Source organism: Corella eumyota, chromosome 1 (assembly GCF_963082875.1).
Source record: "Corella eumyota chromosome 1, kaCorEumy4.1, whole genome shotgun sequence".
NCBI classification, from domain to species: domain Eukaryota; kingdom Metazoa; phylum Chordata; class Ascidiacea; order Phlebobranchia; family Corellidae; genus Corella; species Corella eumyota.
This window is the reverse complement of record NC_137490.1, coordinates 19,495,394-19,513,367: the sequence shown is the minus strand read 5'-3', so window position 1 is coordinate 19,513,367 and position 17,974 is coordinate 19,495,394. Positions and strand designations below refer to the sequence as shown.

Below are 17,974 nucleotides of genomic sequence, written 5' to 3'. Positions count from 1 at the left end.
AAAAGTATAGGTTAGATAACACATATATTATTTACACTTTAATACAAAAAAAATCTGCTAATTTCACACACAAGCGAAATTCGGCTAAGCTAACTAACGCTATCTAAAATTTACACTAACCTAAGCTTAACTAAAACCACACCATCATATACAGAAAACAATAAACTAAGTTCCTATTGGGGCATATACAGTTGTACCTATTTGTGCAATGTGCGATGTTAAAGTTTAACACCCACGAGTCAATAGGAAGTCTAGGAGGCCTCCCGGATGCTTAAGGGAGACCTCCCTTTCTCAAACCGTGAATTTTTTTTGCTAAAAATCTTGACCTGCGTTGGAATAAAATCATGACATTTGTGGTCCCTCTGTGTATTGGTTGAATTAAATTTCACGTGGTTTTTTTTTTTTATTTATAATGTAGGGAAGTTTGTTTCGTAATATCGTACCACACAAAAAGTAACGCGCATCACAGCTAAGGATTTCTATGTTATTTTTTGATGATATTGGTATATATACCTCGTTCGAATAATTTCTAGTTAAGCTAACTACACGAAAATAACATTTTACTGTTATTAGTTTCAATTATTTATTGTTCTGCGATATACAACTACAACTGGTGATTTTCACATTATTTTTGCCATGCGGTAGTAGGTTTATAAGTTTGGTCCCGTTGCTCCCATGTTAAAAAGTCATTAAATGTGAAAAACATGGGTCAATAAATGGTACAAGCTTTCATCGATCTTAAAACCATTTGACACATTAATTATTGTTGAACATTCTGATAATATTCCAAATTATCTTAATTAAATCATCAAAAATAGAATGCAGTTTTTTACTTAACCTATTACCTTATCACCTTCAAAAAAGAACATTAATTAATTCTTAAAAGAAAGTTGTAACGGTTAAAGCAAAAATACGTATTTTAAAGACGCTTACTTTCTATAAGACTATACTAAAGATATCAGTTTAACCCTACTACCCAATTTTCTTTTAAATAACAAACTTTTTTTCTGTATGATTGTGTATTTTTACAAAAGAGTACAAAAAGTTTAAGCTAGCTATGTGTAAATAACAATCAAAAAATTTGAAGAAAAAGTTTTACAAAAAATTCATTTTAAATATATTTAACATACAAAGTTTAATGCAATAACATAAATGGCAGTAGTTATAAGATTTTTTTGGTAAAATATTCAAGTAAATACAAAAATGATGATTTTTTTCGAAAAAATTACAAGATAAAAAGTAGTTGAACTAAATTATAAAATTTGTTCACAAAAAATTAATTAGTAGCAAAAAAAAATTAAAAAAATATATAGCAACAATTTTTTAAATTTTTTTTTTAAATAACAACATCTATTGTTAAAAAATACTAGTAACTTGATTAAAGTTGGTATAAAAAAATCTTAATTTTAATTTGTCATTGTAACAAAACTTTCATTTTTAAGATTTTGGGATCGCCATTTTCTTAATCTTTAAACTGCCATTTTCATTGCAATTTTCCCATGTGGCTTATAACCTACAAACTTAAAATCATCGATCGTAAAATCATTGATGTTGTTAATCTCTCGATCGAAATTAAGAGTTGGAAAAGCTCTCGGAACTCTTTTAAGTTGTTCTTGTAAAGGTTCAATGTGGTTCACATACACATGAGCGTCACCTAATGTATGAACAAAATCTCCGGGCTTCAAACCTAAGCATCAAAAAAAAATTTAATTTTATTGATTGCATGCTTTAATGAACGCATGGCTTCACTACAGAAAGTCCTTGGTTCAATCCCCATTGTTACCAAGTTGTGGGACTTTTTAGTAAAGTAACATAACTGGTACTAGCTAAATTTATTTGTTTTAGCCCTTATAACTAAAACCAATATAACCTAATGAACATTACCTAAAAACCAGATTTTCGAAAACGATATTTTATTGAAATTTTGATTGCCATATTTTTTGAAAGGGTTAGAGTAAGTTAGGGTCGATAGAAAATATATTGTTAATAAAATGGTATTTTCATGCATATAGCGTTCATTTAAAAAAAAAAATTTTATAATATGACAGTAGTCAGTAACCCAACTCCAATAGCAATACATTAAAACATTTTAATTTAATTTTATCACACAAATTATCAAGTTAAACACATACCTGTAATATGGGCAATCATGTAAGTTAGACAAGCATAACTGGCAATGTTAAATGGAACACCTAAACCCATGTCTGCTGATCTTTGGTATAACTGACATGATAGCTCCCCATTACACACATAAAACTTGAAAACAAATCTTTTGTTGTGTTAAAGTTATGATAATAATTAAGCAATAAATATTATTAGATTAATTCTTTAACTTTTTTACAAAACAAGTAAATCAGAATTTTTTTTAGACAAAAAAGTGATACTTTTTTAAAGAAACAGCACAAAACCTTTCTGTTAATAACTATAAAAAATAACACCCGACTTGAACCAGAATAGACAACCCCATAGACATACATACACCTATTAGCAACCTCATTGAAACATATACTTAATAGTTTTTAAACAATTATCTATTCCCCAGGATAGTATGTCATCACATTTGGCTTCTTTACATGAGGTCATGGGTTTGATCCCCACTGCTCTTTAAATGTAGCGCACTTAAGAAAGGTTCTATAAACGTCAAACAGTATAAAATTCTGCAAAGCCAACACTTAATCAGCAGAGCTTAATTACCAAGCAATTATAGTCTATAGTATCCCAAACTGTCAAAGAGGATTCAAGACTGGGTTGAGGTAATTAATGTTACTCTATGTTTAGGTTGTAATGTTGACCTTCCCTAATCAAATATAAAAAAAGAGTTTTTTGTTTAGAGTCTTTTTTTTAGTTTACCTGACATAAAGCATGGCATGGTGGTAGCGCCATTTTTCCCAGATCAGAAGGGTTCCAAGCGCACATTATAATCCTTCGATCATCTGGATTGTTTCGAATCATGTCGATCACTCGCTGCAGTTGGTCGACACCCTAAAAAATACAAAAACTAATCTTAAACAAAAATTTTAAACATACAAAAACAATATATTTATTATTAAAAAGATTTTTGGGATTAATAATATAGAAATAAAACACAATTTATTTTTGTTAACAGTGTAGACCTAGCTTGCTAAGTTTTAATTTTTTTTTAAATGCACCCTAAAATGTTTTAACCAAACATTTACCTGGCCACTATAGTCAGCATGCATATTCTTATATTCAGCGCCAAAATGTCTCCACTGAAACCCATAAACTGGACCCAGGTCCCCTTCCTCCCTGTCCGTTAACCCCAGGTTGTCCAAGAACTCCCTCGAACCATTTGCATCCCAAATAGTAACCTCTAAAAATAAAATAATTTATGTTTAAAAATCTAAACTCTTAATTAATGACCATAAGAAACTGTTTTAGTTTTGTTAATATATATATATATAGAGAGAATTTATTAGATTATTAATTGTTTATTTGTTAATATTTATACCAAACCAAAAAATTTAAGTTATTTTAAAATAGTTTTTTAAGTATGCATATTTTAAAGGGACTAGATATATAGGTATTGCATATTTTAAATTGGTCGTGAGAGTAATTTTAACCTTTTGCAACTACACTACAGCAGCAATTGTTAAGCAAACAACAGTTTATTTTACAAATATTGACCATGCAATAATTAACTCAACAGTGAGGTCAAAAACTGATGAACCAATAAAAACTAAAACAACAAGACTAACAGAAGGCCAATTAAAAAAGCCTAAATGTTTAATCTGTAAAGGTAAAACACAAATTACATCTTATATGAGACCAATATAACTTTACAAAACTTTAAAACTATACGAAAATTGTTTACTTTTATCATGTAGTTCCTTTGCATTGGTGCTTCCCCTAATAAACCACAATAATTCTTCAACAACCCCCCTCCAAAACACCCTCTTAGTTGTAAGCAGAGGAAATGAGGTCCTCAAATCAAACCTCATTTGAGCTCCAAAAATTGATTTGGTGCCAGTGCCTTCAATAATAAAAATTGTTTTTATTTATCCTCGTTGTGAAAAGGTCGACTTCATGACCTTAACATAGAGTAACATCAGTTACCCCAACCAAGTCTCGAGTTGCCTTAAGGGTTTGAGATATTGGAGAACATATATAATTGCCCGATAATCATGCTACTGATTAAGTGTTGACTCAGCAGAAGTTTATGCCGTTTATAGCACCATACTCAAGGGCTCTACAGCATGAAAGCAGTGGAGATTAAACCCAGAACCTCATATAGTGAAGCCAAGTGTTCTGACCACTACACCTTGCTGCCAGTATTTTAAATATGTAAAATATTTTCACTTTAAAAAAAAACAATATTCAGGATATATAGGCTATATAAAATTTCAATGGCCTAAATAAACTTACAATATTTACTTATTTAGTTTTGTTTTTTACCTGTTCTGTCTCCTTTAAAACTTCCATGTTTTAGAATTTGATCAATCAACTCTAAATAAACATATTCTCCGTGTCTACTTAACACAGGAGTGTTTTCCTTCAAGTTTTTCTCTTCTATCACTGATTGGATATTAGCAGAATCTGAAAAAATTAATAAATCAAAAATTAAAATTCTTTTTATGTTTAAAATTATTATTTTTTCAGTATTAACTTGATTTTGTAGATTAAGTTAAGGGTATATACTTAAAACAAATAATATGAGCAAAATCTTTAAAATTGAAATTTTTTTCTAATTAATTGATAAATAATAAACATTATATAAAACTTGCCTAGTTTCAGCGGCATAGTATTGTTTTTTTTACTTTTAAAAAATAAGGACTAAACAATTTTTAATACTAATTAAAAATATTTAATGATTTAATTTTAAAATATCATGTAAATGATAAAAGAGTTACATTAATGAAGAAAAAATTTGAACACAACTTAAATTTTTTAAATAGTACTAAACATTTTTGCAACTATTTTAAACAAATTTTGTTTACACAATTGAAGACAAACTACAATAAAACAAAAATAACATTTAAATTTTTGGGATTAAATTTTGCATAAAACAATTGATAAAATTGATTGTAAAAGTTGTACGTTGAAGAGCTATAGGCGCTCTACTAATCAAATTATAAATAAAAAAAACTGTTCATAGGTTGAAATGCAATGAGGAAGGGGTGGCAACATTTACATAAATTTGGAGGTAGATTTTTAGATTTTAGATTGCCGTGTAAGTAATAAATGCTGTTTTCCGCAAAAGTTATAAACCAAATATGAAACAAACACACTGCACAATTTCATTAAAATAACAATTTAAATTATTTGATTATTTTAATCAAATAAATAGTTATTTGAAGTTACTTTTTTCGATAGCAATAAATTTTTGCAAGTAGCGGTTTATTTTCTTCCTTGTTGGATGCATCGAAACTAAAATACTGAGTTTGGAAAACTCTTTCTTTAACCCAGAAGTTTTCTTTTTCCAACCTTTCAATTTCCTGCACAAGGGTTGTGACATATTCTGTTGCGATTTCGTTGTAACGGGTCGCAAAAACAATTATGCCACCGAGTTTGGTGACACGTAGAACATCCCCCAAACAGTCTGGCATAATATGACCAGGCCCAAATCCTCCACAACACACGACAGCATCATAAAAGTTGTCCGCAAAACCAATTGGTCTTTCAGCCATAATAAATTCTTCCACCAACGTGCGATAAAAACCTGAATCCTTTGCTAATTTTAACATTCCGCTACTGCCATCGTTTCCATCAATGCTACCTTTAAACCCAGCTGATTTTAAAAACTTAGCTACTAATCCAGTACCACATGCCAAATCCAAAATATTTTGATCTTCAGAATTGCCCTTTAATACATCCAATGCCGCTTCAGCTAATACTTTTGGGGTATCATAACCCAAACCTACAAAATCAGCTTCATAAGTGGTTGCTAACTTAGTGTAGTTTTCAACGGTGTTCTCAGTACTTCCAACGTTAATATATTCCCCATATACTTTGTTGTATAGCTCTTGTTGTTTTTCAGACATTTTTTAAAACTAAAGTATTCCTAAATAAAAAGTAACCTGCAAATATAAACAGCATGTCAAAAAAGTGAGTACAAAAGTAGGTACCAATACATAGTTGTTGTAAGCAAAGCACACAAAAATGTACAAAAAATAATAAATAGTGTTTAAATCTAAGTATAGTTACTGCATACACATTGAAAAGCACAAAAAGTGGATTATATCATCTAGGAAAAATATTATATTATTTGCAATAGTACGTAATAAATATAGAGCTATGTGTAAAGATAAATAAACTACAAAATAAAGTAAAAAGTTCTAGAAAATATAAAATACAAACTTGTTAGTAGTAAGACAAAAATTGTAATTTATTCACAGTTTGGTTTATAAAATTACTTGACAATATTTTAAATAGAACCCTAACTTCACAGCTAAGCAAGTGATTAGTAAGTAAAAACTTGACACAGTTTTAAAAAAAAAATCAAAAATATATATCATGTGTAAATAACAGTTTATAAATTTATGCTTAACGTTTACAGTTCTTGTGAATTGTTTTATTACTATATATCATACAGATGATAGGTAAATATTGTTTTTGTTACTTTATAATGCTTTAAAATATATATATATACCTTAACGTAATTTTTACCCTAAATATATATATACCATAACCCTAATGCGATGTACAATCAGTTACTATTTTTTATAATTAGGAAACCGTATCCACTTTTCTTGCTAGTTTTACAGTTCAAAGTCCACATGATTTAAACATTTCATACACACATAATATACATATATAACATAAATATAAGCTTCACTAACACAGAACTTTTAGAAGATGAAGCATGTGTATACACAGTTAATTTCAATAACAAAATAGACAATAGGTATGCAAAAACAAGAAAAATATAGTAGAATATATGAGAGAACAAAAATTTTACAATTATATTTAAAAAGTTATTTCAGATTTCATATAAAGTTTATTGTATAAAAAATTTATAGCACACTTAAAAAAATTTAGCATATTTACAAAAAAAATTACAAAGGAAAAAAAAATGACACTCGTATGCCTAAAGTGATAACAGATCATAACCAGGATACCCAGGCATAAACACATAGGGTTTATCTTCCAGATTTTTATTAAATTGTTGACACTTAAGTTGATTAACTTTCTCGGCATGGGTAACAGCATCATGTAGTGTAACAAAAACCAGATTTTTACCAACCCTCGAGTCTAAACCACAACCGTGTAAAGTATCAAGTACGTTAGACATTGCTCCTCCAATTAAAACTTCAACATCGAGATTCTGAAAAACGTCGATAATTTGAATAATTTCTCTTCCTGCTGTTGAATCAACAAAACTCCACATGGTGGCATCAAAGATTAAAACATTGAATCCTAAAACAGAATTGATTTGTTTATTATTACACTCTTTGGCTTTATTTTTTTCGTTTTTTCCTTCTTCGCATGTGATTTCATCATTCTGTGTCTCTTCTACGTAGGAATTTTTTCTTTTAAATGACCTATTTAAACTTGTTGAACTTGACGAAATCTCTTGTGAAACCAACGGTATTTCCGTCGTTTCTTTTTGATTTTTCTTTAGTTTATCAAGTTTCGCAAGTACGGTGCTCGGATTACAACCGATTGATTTATACAAAGAGTTCCGAAAAGAATCTTTGTTTGTAAACGAGACTGAGTCGGCATATTGAAATATTTTAATCCCAGGAGCTTCTTTTGCATCCTCATACTTTATATGATCTGCATAAATATCGGTGAACAAAATTCTGCCAAGTATTGCATGCCTAGGATGTTGAATTCTAAACAGAAGTACGACAATTGCAAAAACAACTCCTACAGCCAGACCAAGTTCAACACCCAAAACAATAACAGATACACAAGTGACCAACCATATAGCAAAATCGAATTTGCTGATAAACCATAAATCCTTTAACTTAGAGAATTGTAAAAACAAACCTTTTAAAGCAACTATGATAATACAAGCCAGTACTGACTTTGGAACAGGTTGAAATAATGGTGCCAGCCATATAAGGACAATTAACATTAAAACCGATGAAATAACTGCTACAAGTTGTGTTTTACCTCCAGTAGATTCCTGTATTGCTGTTCTAGACAGGGAAGCAGCCACCGCAAATGAACTTAAAAAGGCAGGAAAAGTATTACAAATTCCAAGTGCTAATATTTCTTGATTTGCGTCGATTTCATAATGGTGTTTATCAGCATACACTTTAGTTAAAGATAGCGAAATTGCAACACTTATGAATGCCATAATAATACAATCAGATATCATATCGCTCCATAAGTTTATGTAAGAAGGCACCGAAAAACTTGGAAAGCCGGTTGGAATGGTTTTGACAATATTAACATTGTATGGAGGGTCATCCAAATTACAGAAATATGATATCAATGTTGCCACGACGACCAAAATAAGTTCAACTGGAATAGGAATACTTTTGAGTTTTGTCTTGTATTTATTATTAATGTATTTTATCACGAATAACGTCGGTAAGCATACAGCTGTTATAACGACATCAGTTAGATTGGATTGATACAGATTACTGAAAATGTCCGAAAAAGTTTTGAAAATAGCAAAAGGTCCGCTGTATTTTCCGACTGCATTATCCAAACCAAATAAATACTCGACCTGTGTGGAGACTATGTGAAATGCCGTGCCTGTTGTAAAACCTTGTATAACTGGATCAGAAAGTAGGGTTGTTAAAAACCCAAGCCTAAACAATGCCATTGCAAGTTGTATAATTCCTACTAATAAAGTCGCCGACGTAGCAATCTGTATTTTCATGTTTTCTTGATCTACCATAGCATCAGAAATATATTTTGTAGAGTTAAATAGATCCTGGCCACCAGGTCCTTCATAAAAATACTCTAAAGAAATTGTATTTAAATCTGTTTCGAGGCCGTTAATTAAGAGAGAGGAACCGTTCATAACAATGTTTAAATCCGGAACATGCTGGCTGATAAGGTTTTGTATCATTAAGCAAACGACAGCCATTGTACCAACCGAAGTATGATGCGACGTGGAAAATACAAACCATAATAAAACCGGGAAAAAACAACTGTAAAGTCCGTAAACAGGTTGTACACCTGCTAGTAGTGCATAAGCCATTCCTTGTGGGATTCTAATTATTCCCACCGTCCATCCAGCAATAAAATCTCCCATTAAGTAACTTCGTTCGTACTTTGGTAACCATGACAATACCGGAAAAATAGATAAAATTATTTCCCAAATTCGCTGTCGAGAGCATTTTCCTTGTTTCTGTCGCCATCGCTTTAGTGGGAATGAAGTTTTTTGACTCTCGGCTTTTTGATATCTTTCATGGAATTTGTCATCTGTAAAAACCGATCGGTTTACAAGAACAGCTGTATTTGCCATTTTATAAGATTCTAAAAAAATATAAAAAATGTGCGTTTTTTTTACATATATAAAATTATTGTACTAAATTTATATCCAACATAACTTTAAATTATCATACTGCCAGGGTAGCAGATGGATCACCTTAATGCTAAAACTAATATGTCATTCCAGATTCAGCAATTGAATTTTAATCCAACTAACACACACAGACAATCTCAATCCAACATATTATATTCTGATATTTTAACAATTAACATTTAAATTTAGTAATAAATACAGAAAACAGACCATAGGTAACTTGATCACCTACTTTTCTGTTTAACTATTAAGCTAATTTAATTCAACTTTATATTTGATGCTTAACAAACTTAAATATCATAACGCAAATAAAAAACTTGGGATAAAAAGTTTCCAAATCATAATGACTAAAGATTTTTGTAATAGTAAATAAACATGACTTTGATTTTTCGTGCACTTTTGCATTATTTTTATCTCCAAAACAATTTGTTTTAGTTAGTTTTAAACGCGTTGTCACTATCTGACTATTACAATCTCTAAGATTATTATTAACTTTCGTTTGTTTTCGCGCTATTTTGAAAAACATTTGGCGGGAGTTTTTTATTAATATTTTTGGTAAAATATTCACAACAAAAGACGTATAAAATAACTGTTTACTATAAGTTTTTTTTTCCTAATAGCTAGATGATTGTTTAAAAATTATCCAATTTATAAAAACCTAATCATGTTTATTCAAGTCAAAACTATAATAAACTATCAACAAAACAAAAAGATTTTCATGAAATCACTCGACCGATAAGAGTTTACACGTGTTTAAATTTAAAAATCGCTTGGCAACAGAAATTTAATCAAAAAAAGGCATTAAATTAAATATTTTTATCAAGATAAATTAATACAAGATTAAACGCATAATTTTTAAAAAAAAACCTCATAAGTAACGATGGAGCCAATGCCAGAATGCCAATACCAACCAAATAAAAATGTTTTGACCTTTCGAATACTTCGACCTTCTGAGATTCGGTATTAGTATAAGTAATTAAATTACTTTATATCTTACATAATCATGTAATACTCACGTAAAAACAATGTTCAAAAATAGGGGTATTTAAACAACCCAAAAATACTTTGGGTCAGAAAAATGGGTTAGGATTACTACTAAGCTGTAAAGTGAACATTTTAATATTAAATCCAGTAGTTTAAGAAAGCGGTCTTGGCAAAGCTCGGAGCCGAAAGGTTTAGGGTTCGAGCCAAACCAATGCCACACTATTTGTCCTTGAGAATAAGGTTTACGGATAACACAAATAAGTTACAATACAACAGTACACCCTACAATATAAATACAAACAACCTATTACCTTAAAACAAACGTTTTTTAGTTTTATGCGACACACTGTCAAATCCCGATTATCAAGTGGTTGTGACGTCATCGATCTATTTCGAATGGTCATGTATGGTCACGTGTCAGTCGGAGATTTAACACATAAAAACGACGAAATGATAACAGTTGTCCACCTTGACAATAAGTATTGGGTTGTGGATGGACATAAGAGACTATGGGTTCTTAAACGTTTAGAGGAGTTAGGAAAATGTGGGAACATTAAAGTAATGCTAAAAACCCGGTAATTTTAAAAATTTAAAAGGCTATTAATAGGATTATTCGTTGAGGTAACCATAAAGTAACTTGTGTCTTTTGACTTGGCAAAGTTGCTAGATTATCAACATGCCTATCGCCACCACCTAACTACTACATTATTTATTTTTTGAGGCGCGAATATCAAAAATGGGAAGAATTAACCACCAACTTAGGCGAAGGAACACATTTGGAATTTCAATTTTTTCCTGGTGCCGGTGAAGCTGGGAGATTAAGTTTCATGGAAAGATTTAAACTTGCCAAACAAGAATTAATTGAACGGGGTATGTTTAATAAACTAACCAAAATGTTTGCCTACCAACAACTACATTTCGATTCTAAAATCGTTGTTAAAACCTTTGGTATTTATAATCTATTGCTATATGTCATAGCATTATCGTCGTAACGTTATTCTCGTCTATAAGCAAACACTTAACACAGGAAGTTTAAGAATAAGTGTCAAGTAGATTTTAAAAAGATAATTGCTTAAGCAAAATTCTATTTAAAATCCCTGTGAAAAGCCCCCTCAAATAAAGGGACGACATTTCTTTAAAAACAATAATAATCTTAACTAAAATTAAGTTTTTGTTATAGAACAGCAGCCTGCCCTTTATATACCACAGTATACTCGATTTTTTTATGCAACTCCTGTAACCGAACCTAAACGAATGGGTTTAGATCTAGAAAGAAAACATGAGGTAGAAGGTGGCTACCCTTGGTATAAAGGCCCATTTAATTTAAACTGGAGAATCCTGTTGTGTGTTTTATTACTACTTTTAGCTATCTCAATGTCTGTTATTGGTAAAAGTGCTATTAAGACTGAGAAAGGCTTGGAGACTTGAACATATTGAATAAACAAAATTTGAACTTTTAATCCATTGGGTATGGTTGTAACATGGTTGTGTTAAGTTCAACGACAAGTTTACTTTCTATTTAAAGGGAAAATATCAAATTAAAGTTGTCACTTAAAAAGTTACACAAAATATGTGTAGTTCTTTTTAATAGAAGAATACAATGACCAAGTAAAATGTTTTTTAGTAAAGAAAATAATAAAACCACAAGGTTATTTATCTTTATTTAATACAGACTTAAGATTAGGCAGAGATATTAAAATCCCCTGAATAGGAGTAGCATTTGTCTAATAAAATCGGCATTGGGCCTATTATAAATTAACGTTTTTTTACAAGTTACCACGAAGACATGCAAGTCTTTTGTAAAATCATTAGAAATATCACGTTCTTGCAACGTGAACAAAGATTTCAAGTAAATTTCCAAACGACTTTTTAAACAAAAATAAATATTTGACGAGCGCCCAATCAATGCGCACTGTTTAACTAGAGTAGCCTATACATAAATATTACTGGCGACTGCATCCACGAATTTTTTAATTAGTTACATATTATTATTTGCTCGAGAAGGCCGAAATTTTTAATAAAAAATATTTTTTTGTTAAAATTGACGAACAAAAGCAAGGTTTATGACAATCTTGTCCTAAAAAAAGATATTTAATAGAAATAGAACCTGTAATATTAAACTTTTATCATTATAGCAATTTAGTTTATCTAGTTTAAGCTTAATCAGAAATTAAATTGTGTTGTAAAAATCGAATGTTAATAAGAATTGTATATTTATGCTTTTTAAAATATAAGTTTAATATTTAAACACATTTTGCAGTGCTGCAATGATAATGATTTTTGTCACTTTGTTTTACTGTATTTGTTTTGCTATTTAACGACCAAAATAAAAACAAAAATGTAAACAAGCATTATTTATTCTAACTAAGTATTTATTAACTACATACTTAAAGTAAGGGTAATAAATGTATTATTTTACCAGTGACATATATGTGATAATTTAGTGTTGGTCTAAAGTAAAAAATACGAACATAAGTATAAGGATGGATCAGTCTAAAGACGAAATATCTACAGTGTCCACAGGAGAAAAGGAAAATGTTTACAACGTAGATTATAGAGTTGTAATGAAAGAAATTGGGGCTTTGGGAAAGTACCAGATCCTGTTGGTTGCTATGGCCTACTGGGTTACCATACCAGCGGGATTTAACCAAGTGGCTTCTGTTTTTTTGGCGGCCGTTCCAGATTTTCGGTAAAGTTTATTTTTAATTTTTTTATATTATCGTAAGTAGTCTATTTTTTACCCATTTTTTTGTTGTTTTAAAAATTTATTTAAAATTTGTTTTTTTGCATTTACTTGGATAAGACATTTTTATAGCATAGTTTATAAAATTATCTAAATCTATTTTGTTTAGGTAATAATATACACTTTACTTATTTTTTTACTATTTTGGCATATTTTAAACATTTTACCTTTTTTGTATTATTTTATAATTTTTGGGCTAAGTTTTTGTGTTTAACTTTTTACGTTTAACAATTTCTGTTTGCACAGTTGCGCTCTCCCCCCACTGGACAGTAGTCCAACATTTGCGAATCTGACCGAAGAAGAATTACGAAATTACACTTTGCCTATTGATCCCCGAACTGGGGTAATTCGTAATAAAAACGCCTCAAAAAACGTTTTTCTTTTTTTGATGATAATCATTTAGAATCCTCTTTAAAATGTGTATATACGTAGCTTTTTATAGTATTAACATGATACATAGTTTTTAATAAAATAGTTTGTTTTTATAATAAAAACTGCCTTCTTTTTTATGGTTTTAACTTTAGTAGTCCCTTTTAAACTTTTTGTAGACTATTTTTAACATCATTTTTGGACTGATCTTTATTTAAGAATAAGTGTTTTAGTAATTAAATTAAAAAAACGCAACTTTTTTACTTTTAAATACGTTTCTTAGCCAAAAGCTTTATAAAGCTTTTTTAAATAAGCTACAAACTTGGCTTACATTAAGACTAAATAATCAGCAAAGAAACGCACAAGCATGAAAATACACCATCTACATTCTAACAACCAATCTTCTATATCGTCAACTAAACTAATACCAAGTCAAAATTTTAAACATAACCTTTTATATTTAGGAACCCGACCAATGCAAGCGATATGACTACAATCTAACTGCTTGTACCTCTATGGAATTAAACTGCATCAGTCCCTATCCGCCAGTTGCGCCTGACGTCACAATTATTAATTGTGACAAAGGGTATTATTACGATCAGAGCATTTATATCAGTACGATAACGACTGAGGTAATTTAAAAAAGGAAATTTTTAAATTCAATAAACAAAATTTAAGTAGCTCAAACACATTTAAACTAAAGCCATAGTTCAACATAATAAGTTTTTTTTTAATGTGATAACATTTTTTAAATTAATAAAATCAAAATATTAAATTAAGAATATAGAAGTTAATTTAAAATAACAAAAGTTATCAACAATATATTAATTTAAAAAACTTTTAGAGTTATTCAAAATATATGTCTCAAAACTTTTTATTTTAGTGGAATTTGGTTTGTGATGACCAGCTACTAGGAACAATAGTCCAGGCCATTTTCTTTGCTGGAATTTTAATCAGTTCAATTGTGGGGGGAAATGTTGCTGATATGTAATATACTAATTTCTATTTATTTACTTTTTATTTCTAAAAACATTTTTTCAATAGGCCTATATGACTTTGATATATTTTGTAAAACAAAATTTTAATTTAAGAAATGTATTAATCAATATATATCTTTTTTTAAATATCTAGAGATATTTTTAATAAATTAGATTATCAAAAAATAAATAAAATTCTCTTATATTTATGTAGCATGATTTCCCCAAAAAATAATTAGTAAAACAAATTAAATTTTTTTATTATCCTAAAAGTAAACATTTTTAAAGCTTTGGAAGATGTCCTACCATGTTAGTTGGACAGGTTGGAATGATGGCAATAGGAATTGGTTGTGCTTTCTCACCTAACCTTGCAACCTTTACTGCACTTAGATTTGGGCTTGCATTATTTTTACAAGCTGGATATATAGCCTGTTTTGTATATTGTAAGTAGTATAGTTTTAGGTTTAATTTAACAATATTAATTTATTTTTTATATAGTTTATACATTTTTTTTTATAATCTTTGAAACTTAAAAAAAGGTCTTCCAATTTAAAAAAAGTTGGATATAGTTAAATATCTTCTAATTAAATATAAATACCTTTGATTTAAAGAATTTAAAATTCTCAATAATTTGAGACTATAAAACATTATATTTTAGTAATGGAAATAACTGGTGAGAAATGGCGAACATTTATTGGTATCAATGTCCAGGCTGTATTTGCTATTGGGTACATGACTTTATCTGGATTTGCTTATGCTTGGAGGGATTGGAGAACATTACAATTTGCTATCTCATTTGTTCCATTGCCCTTTATTTTGTTTTATTTCTTTTTACCCGAGTCCCCAATGTAATTATTTATTTGAATATGTAGAAGATTTAGATTTAAATATTTTTTTAATTTTTTTTTAAGTAAAATATTTTTTTAAATTTTTTTTATGAATATCTGTTAAAATTATTCTATGAATTAGTTAAATTTAGTTTTCATTTAGTACAATCAACTTTGAATTTTTTTTTTAATTATTATATATTAAAGAATTTTTTAAATATTACCATATTAAACTAAATAAAATTTCCTATAATATTAAATAAATGATAAACAAAAAAGTCTTTGGATTTAAGGTGGTTATTCTCAAAAGGAAAAGTGGAGAAAGGTAAGAAAATAAGTGAACAACTTGCAACAAGAAATGGAAATTCTTTATCAAAAGATGTTTGGGAAAGGGCAGAAGAACAAGCAGAAAAAAATGAGGTAATAAAATTAAAGATTTTAGTTTTGGAAATATTGAATTTTAAGCATATTTTTGTAAAAACTTTTATGGTTACAGTTAATTTATTCTAAATAGCCTACACAACGACATACCTTATTATAAAATAAACAAAAAATTATTCTTGCCTGAATTTTTAAAATAACTTTCCAAAAATAAGTTTTATTATATATTTAAAGGATAGTGCAAAAATACAAAACTACTCACCATTTGAGTTATTCAAGAGAAAAAAAATGTGTTTGATCACAATTAACATGATGTTTAACTGGTTTGTGAACTCTCTTGTCTATTATGGTCTTTCTCTAAACGTGGGTGAACTAGCAGGTAAATCTATAAAAAAAATTAAATAATATTGAACGTATTTAATGTACTACAAAATTACATCAGAAAAATAACAAATATGATCAAAAAAATGTACTATATTTAAAACTTTTGTTATACCTATTTCAAGGGGATCCATATCTTAATAATATGTTGAATGGTTTGGTTGAATTTGGTGCTTACTTTTTTATTATCTTAACCATGGATAGACTTGGAAGAAAACCGCTACTTTCTGGTTGTTTATTATTCGGTGGTGTCTGTTGCTTGGTCAGTATAGTAGCCGCACAATATGCAGACACAAGCTCAAGTAAGTGATTTAAATTAATGTATTTATACAATGGAGAATGTGCTGTGGCATTATATCTTTATCCTCGATGTTAGAAGGTCGACTTCACGACGAGTAACATCAGTTACCTTAACCCAGTTTGGAGTTGCCTTTGGCAGTTTGGGATATTATTGATTATCAATTGCTTAATAATTATGCTACTGATTAAGTGCTAGCTCAGCAGAAGTTGATATGATTTGTATTGTCTACTCAAGAATGCTACAGCATGAGAGCAGTGGGAATCTAACCTACGACCTCATGTAGTGTAGCATGTGTTCTGATGCTAAACAAAGTCTTAAATTTAAAGTACAATAGGTTAAGGTTAATATTTCCATCAGTTAATAATCTATTTTTATCAACCATTTTTACTAAAAGATATATTATTATTACCCTATGTTGTAACGTATCGATTTATTAAAATGTATTTTGGTGAAGGCATTCAAAATACCTCAACTGCATTTGCCTTGATGGGAAAAATGGCTGTTTCAGGATCTTTTGCAATCATATACAACTTTACTGCTGAATTATATCCAACTGTAGTAAGGTATAAAAATACTTTGTTAATATTTTAAAGTTTAAATGTTAGTTTTACAAAAATTAGAACAATAAAAAAAAAAATTTTATACAAAGTATATTGTGAGGGACATTATGTAAAAAAATAAGCACAATACTTATAAAAATTAAACATTTTAATTATCTTGTTAGATACAAGTAATTATTAACCTAAGTATATAGAAAATAAAAAAGTGCACCTTAATATTGTAGAAGTACAGCAGTAGGACTTGGATCAATGGCAGCCAGATGTGGAAGTATTATTACTCCATTTACTTTACAACTTCAATACATTATCCCATGGCTTACTAGTGTAAATGCACAAAACTTTAATTTTCTTAACTAATAAAGCCTATAAAATTTATTTAATGGTAATGACTGGTATATTCTATAACTTAGATAAGCATAGGCTAATATAAATCCAACAATACTATTTAATTTTCCCCCTTTTTTAAAAATTTATTTTTTATGTCACAGACACTGTTTGGTGTGCTGGCAATTGTAGCTGGATTGGCGACTTTTGCTTTTCCTGAAACAAATGGAAGAAATATGCTCACATCATTGGATGAAGCTGAAAACTTTTATGCTGGAAAAGAAGATTTAGATGGGTAAGTGGATATTTCATAAAAAAATTATTATAAAACCCCAAAAAATAAAAGTTCATTCACCGGTGATACAACCCAGAAAATGCAAATCTATTTTTTTGACACATTTTTGTAATTTTTTTGACATTTTTACCTGGCCTTGCGTTACATTATAGCAGATATTCAAACATATTTTTAACCTAATGTTTTTTTCATGATTTTAGAAGTGAAAGTTCCAGTTGCCATCAGAATGAAGCTTATAATAAAACTGAAGATGGAAATTTAACACAAATGTAAAACTATCTAAAAAACAATATTAAAAAATATTTAATAATTAAATTTAGCGCTGAATCAAAATTGGTGTTTATGTAAAAATGATCGTGCCTTGTAAAATGAAATTTGACTGTAGAT

The 17,974-nt window shown here is 29.1% G+C and overlaps 5 protein-coding genes across 5 annotated transcripts; 2 read left to right on the top strand and 3 right to left on the bottom strand.

Annotated features, from left to right (window-relative positions):
* Positions 1–1,114: 1,114 nt before the first annotated feature.
* LOC145764064 (thymidylate synthase-like) lies at positions 1,115–4,887 on the bottom strand. Its single transcript, XM_082575632.1, has 7 exons — positions 4,743–4,887; positions 4,414–4,554; positions 3,833–3,991; positions 3,177–3,331; positions 2,851–2,982; positions 2,133–2,256; positions 1,115–1,687 (listed from the first exon to the last, which is right to left on the bottom strand). Exons 1-7 carry the CDS (start codon positions 4,756–4,758, stop codon positions 1,470–1,472), a joined length of 945 nt encoding a protein of 314 aa, XP_082431758.1. The 5' UTR covers positions 4,759–4,887; the 3' UTR covers positions 1,115–1,469.
* A 425-nt stretch (positions 4,888–5,312) lies between these two features.
* On the bottom strand, positions 5,313–6,029 carry LOC145764065 (methyltransferase-like protein 27). The gene has a single exon (XM_082575633.1). It carries the CDS (start codon positions 5,997–5,999, stop codon positions 5,316–5,318), a length of 684 nt encoding a protein of 227 aa, XP_082431759.1. The 5' UTR covers positions 6,000–6,029; the 3' UTR covers positions 5,313–5,315.
* A 208-nt stretch (positions 6,030–6,237) lies between these two features.
* Positions 6,238–9,385, bottom strand: LOC145753555 (prestin-like). The gene is made up of 2 exons (XM_082569963.1): positions 7,510–9,385; positions 6,238–7,470 (listed from the first exon to the last, which is right to left on the bottom strand). Exons 1-2 carry the CDS (start codon positions 9,383–9,385, stop codon positions 7,046–7,048), a joined length of 2,301 nt encoding a protein of 766 aa, XP_082426089.1. The 3' UTR covers positions 6,238–7,045.
* Positions 9,386–10,325: 940 nt separating this feature from the next.
* On the top strand, positions 10,326–11,857 carry LOC145741747 (uncharacterized). The gene is made up of 4 exons (XM_082559397.1): positions 10,326–10,405; positions 10,762–11,004; positions 11,151–11,299; positions 11,610–11,857. Exons 1-4 carry the CDS (start codon positions 10,326–10,328, stop codon positions 11,855–11,857), a joined length of 720 nt encoding a protein of 239 aa, XP_082415523.1.
* Positions 11,858–12,912: 1,055 nt separating this feature from the next.
* On the top strand, positions 12,913–17,860 carry LOC145741739 (organic cation transporter protein-like). The gene is made up of 13 exons (XM_082559386.1): positions 12,913–13,118; positions 13,419–13,515; positions 14,006–14,173; positions 14,425–14,528; positions 14,807–14,961; positions 15,177–15,366; positions 15,639–15,765; positions 15,961–16,105; positions 16,233–16,409; positions 16,863–16,971; positions 17,193–17,292; positions 17,457–17,587; positions 17,788–17,860. Exons 1-13 carry the CDS (start codon positions 12,913–12,915, stop codon positions 17,858–17,860), a joined length of 1,782 nt encoding a protein of 593 aa, XP_082415512.1.
* Positions 17,861–17,974: the final 114 nt, after the last annotated feature.

Excerpts from the sequence above, each read along its gene's own strand:
- LOC145764064 (XM_082575632.1), bottom strand. Across the intron at positions 3,332-3,832 it reads AAAGGAACTACATGATAAAA|AGGTTACTATTTGGGATGCA; the intron begins GTAAACAATTTT and ends TTTTATTTTTAG. Across the intron at positions 1,688-2,132 it reads CATGATTGCCCATATTACAG|GTTTGAAGCCCGGAGATTTT; the intron begins GTATGTGTTTAA and ends TTTGATGCTTAG.
- LOC145764065 (XM_082575633.1), bottom strand. The coding sequence starts at position 5,999 with ATGTCTGAAAAACAACAAGAGCTATACAACAAAGTATATGGGGAATAT.
- LOC145753555 (XM_082569963.1), bottom strand. The coding sequence starts at position 9,385 with ATGGCAAATACAGCTGTTCTTGTAAACCGATCGGTTTTTACAGATGAC. Across the intron at positions 7,471-7,509 it reads GATTTCGTCAAGTTCAACAA|AAGAGACACAGAATGATGAA; the intron begins GTTTAAATAGGT and ends ATTCCTACGTAG.
- LOC145741747 (XM_082559397.1), top strand. The coding sequence starts at position 10,326 with ATGGAGCCAATGCCAGAATGCCAATACCAACCAAATAAAAATGTTTTG. Across the intron at positions 10,406-10,761 it reads CTTCGACCTTCTGAGATTCG|TTTTATGCGACACACTGTCA; the intron begins GTATTAGTATAA and ends AACGTTTTTTAG. Across the intron at positions 11,005-11,150 it reads AAAGTAATGCTAAAAACCCG|GCGCGAATATCAAAAATGGG; the intron begins GTAATTTTAAAA and ends TTATTTTTTGAG.
- LOC145741739 (XM_082559386.1), top strand. The coding sequence starts at position 12,913 with ATGGATCAGTCTAAAGACGAAATATCTACAGTGTCCACAGGAGAAAAG. Across the intron at positions 16,410-16,862 it reads ATATGCAGACACAAGCTCAA|GCATTCAAAATACCTCAACT; the intron begins GTAAGTGATTTA and ends ATTTTGGTGAAG. Across the intron at positions 16,972-17,192 it reads TTATATCCAACTGTAGTAAG|AAGTACAGCAGTAGGACTTG; the intron begins GTATAAAAATAC and ends TTAATATTGTAG.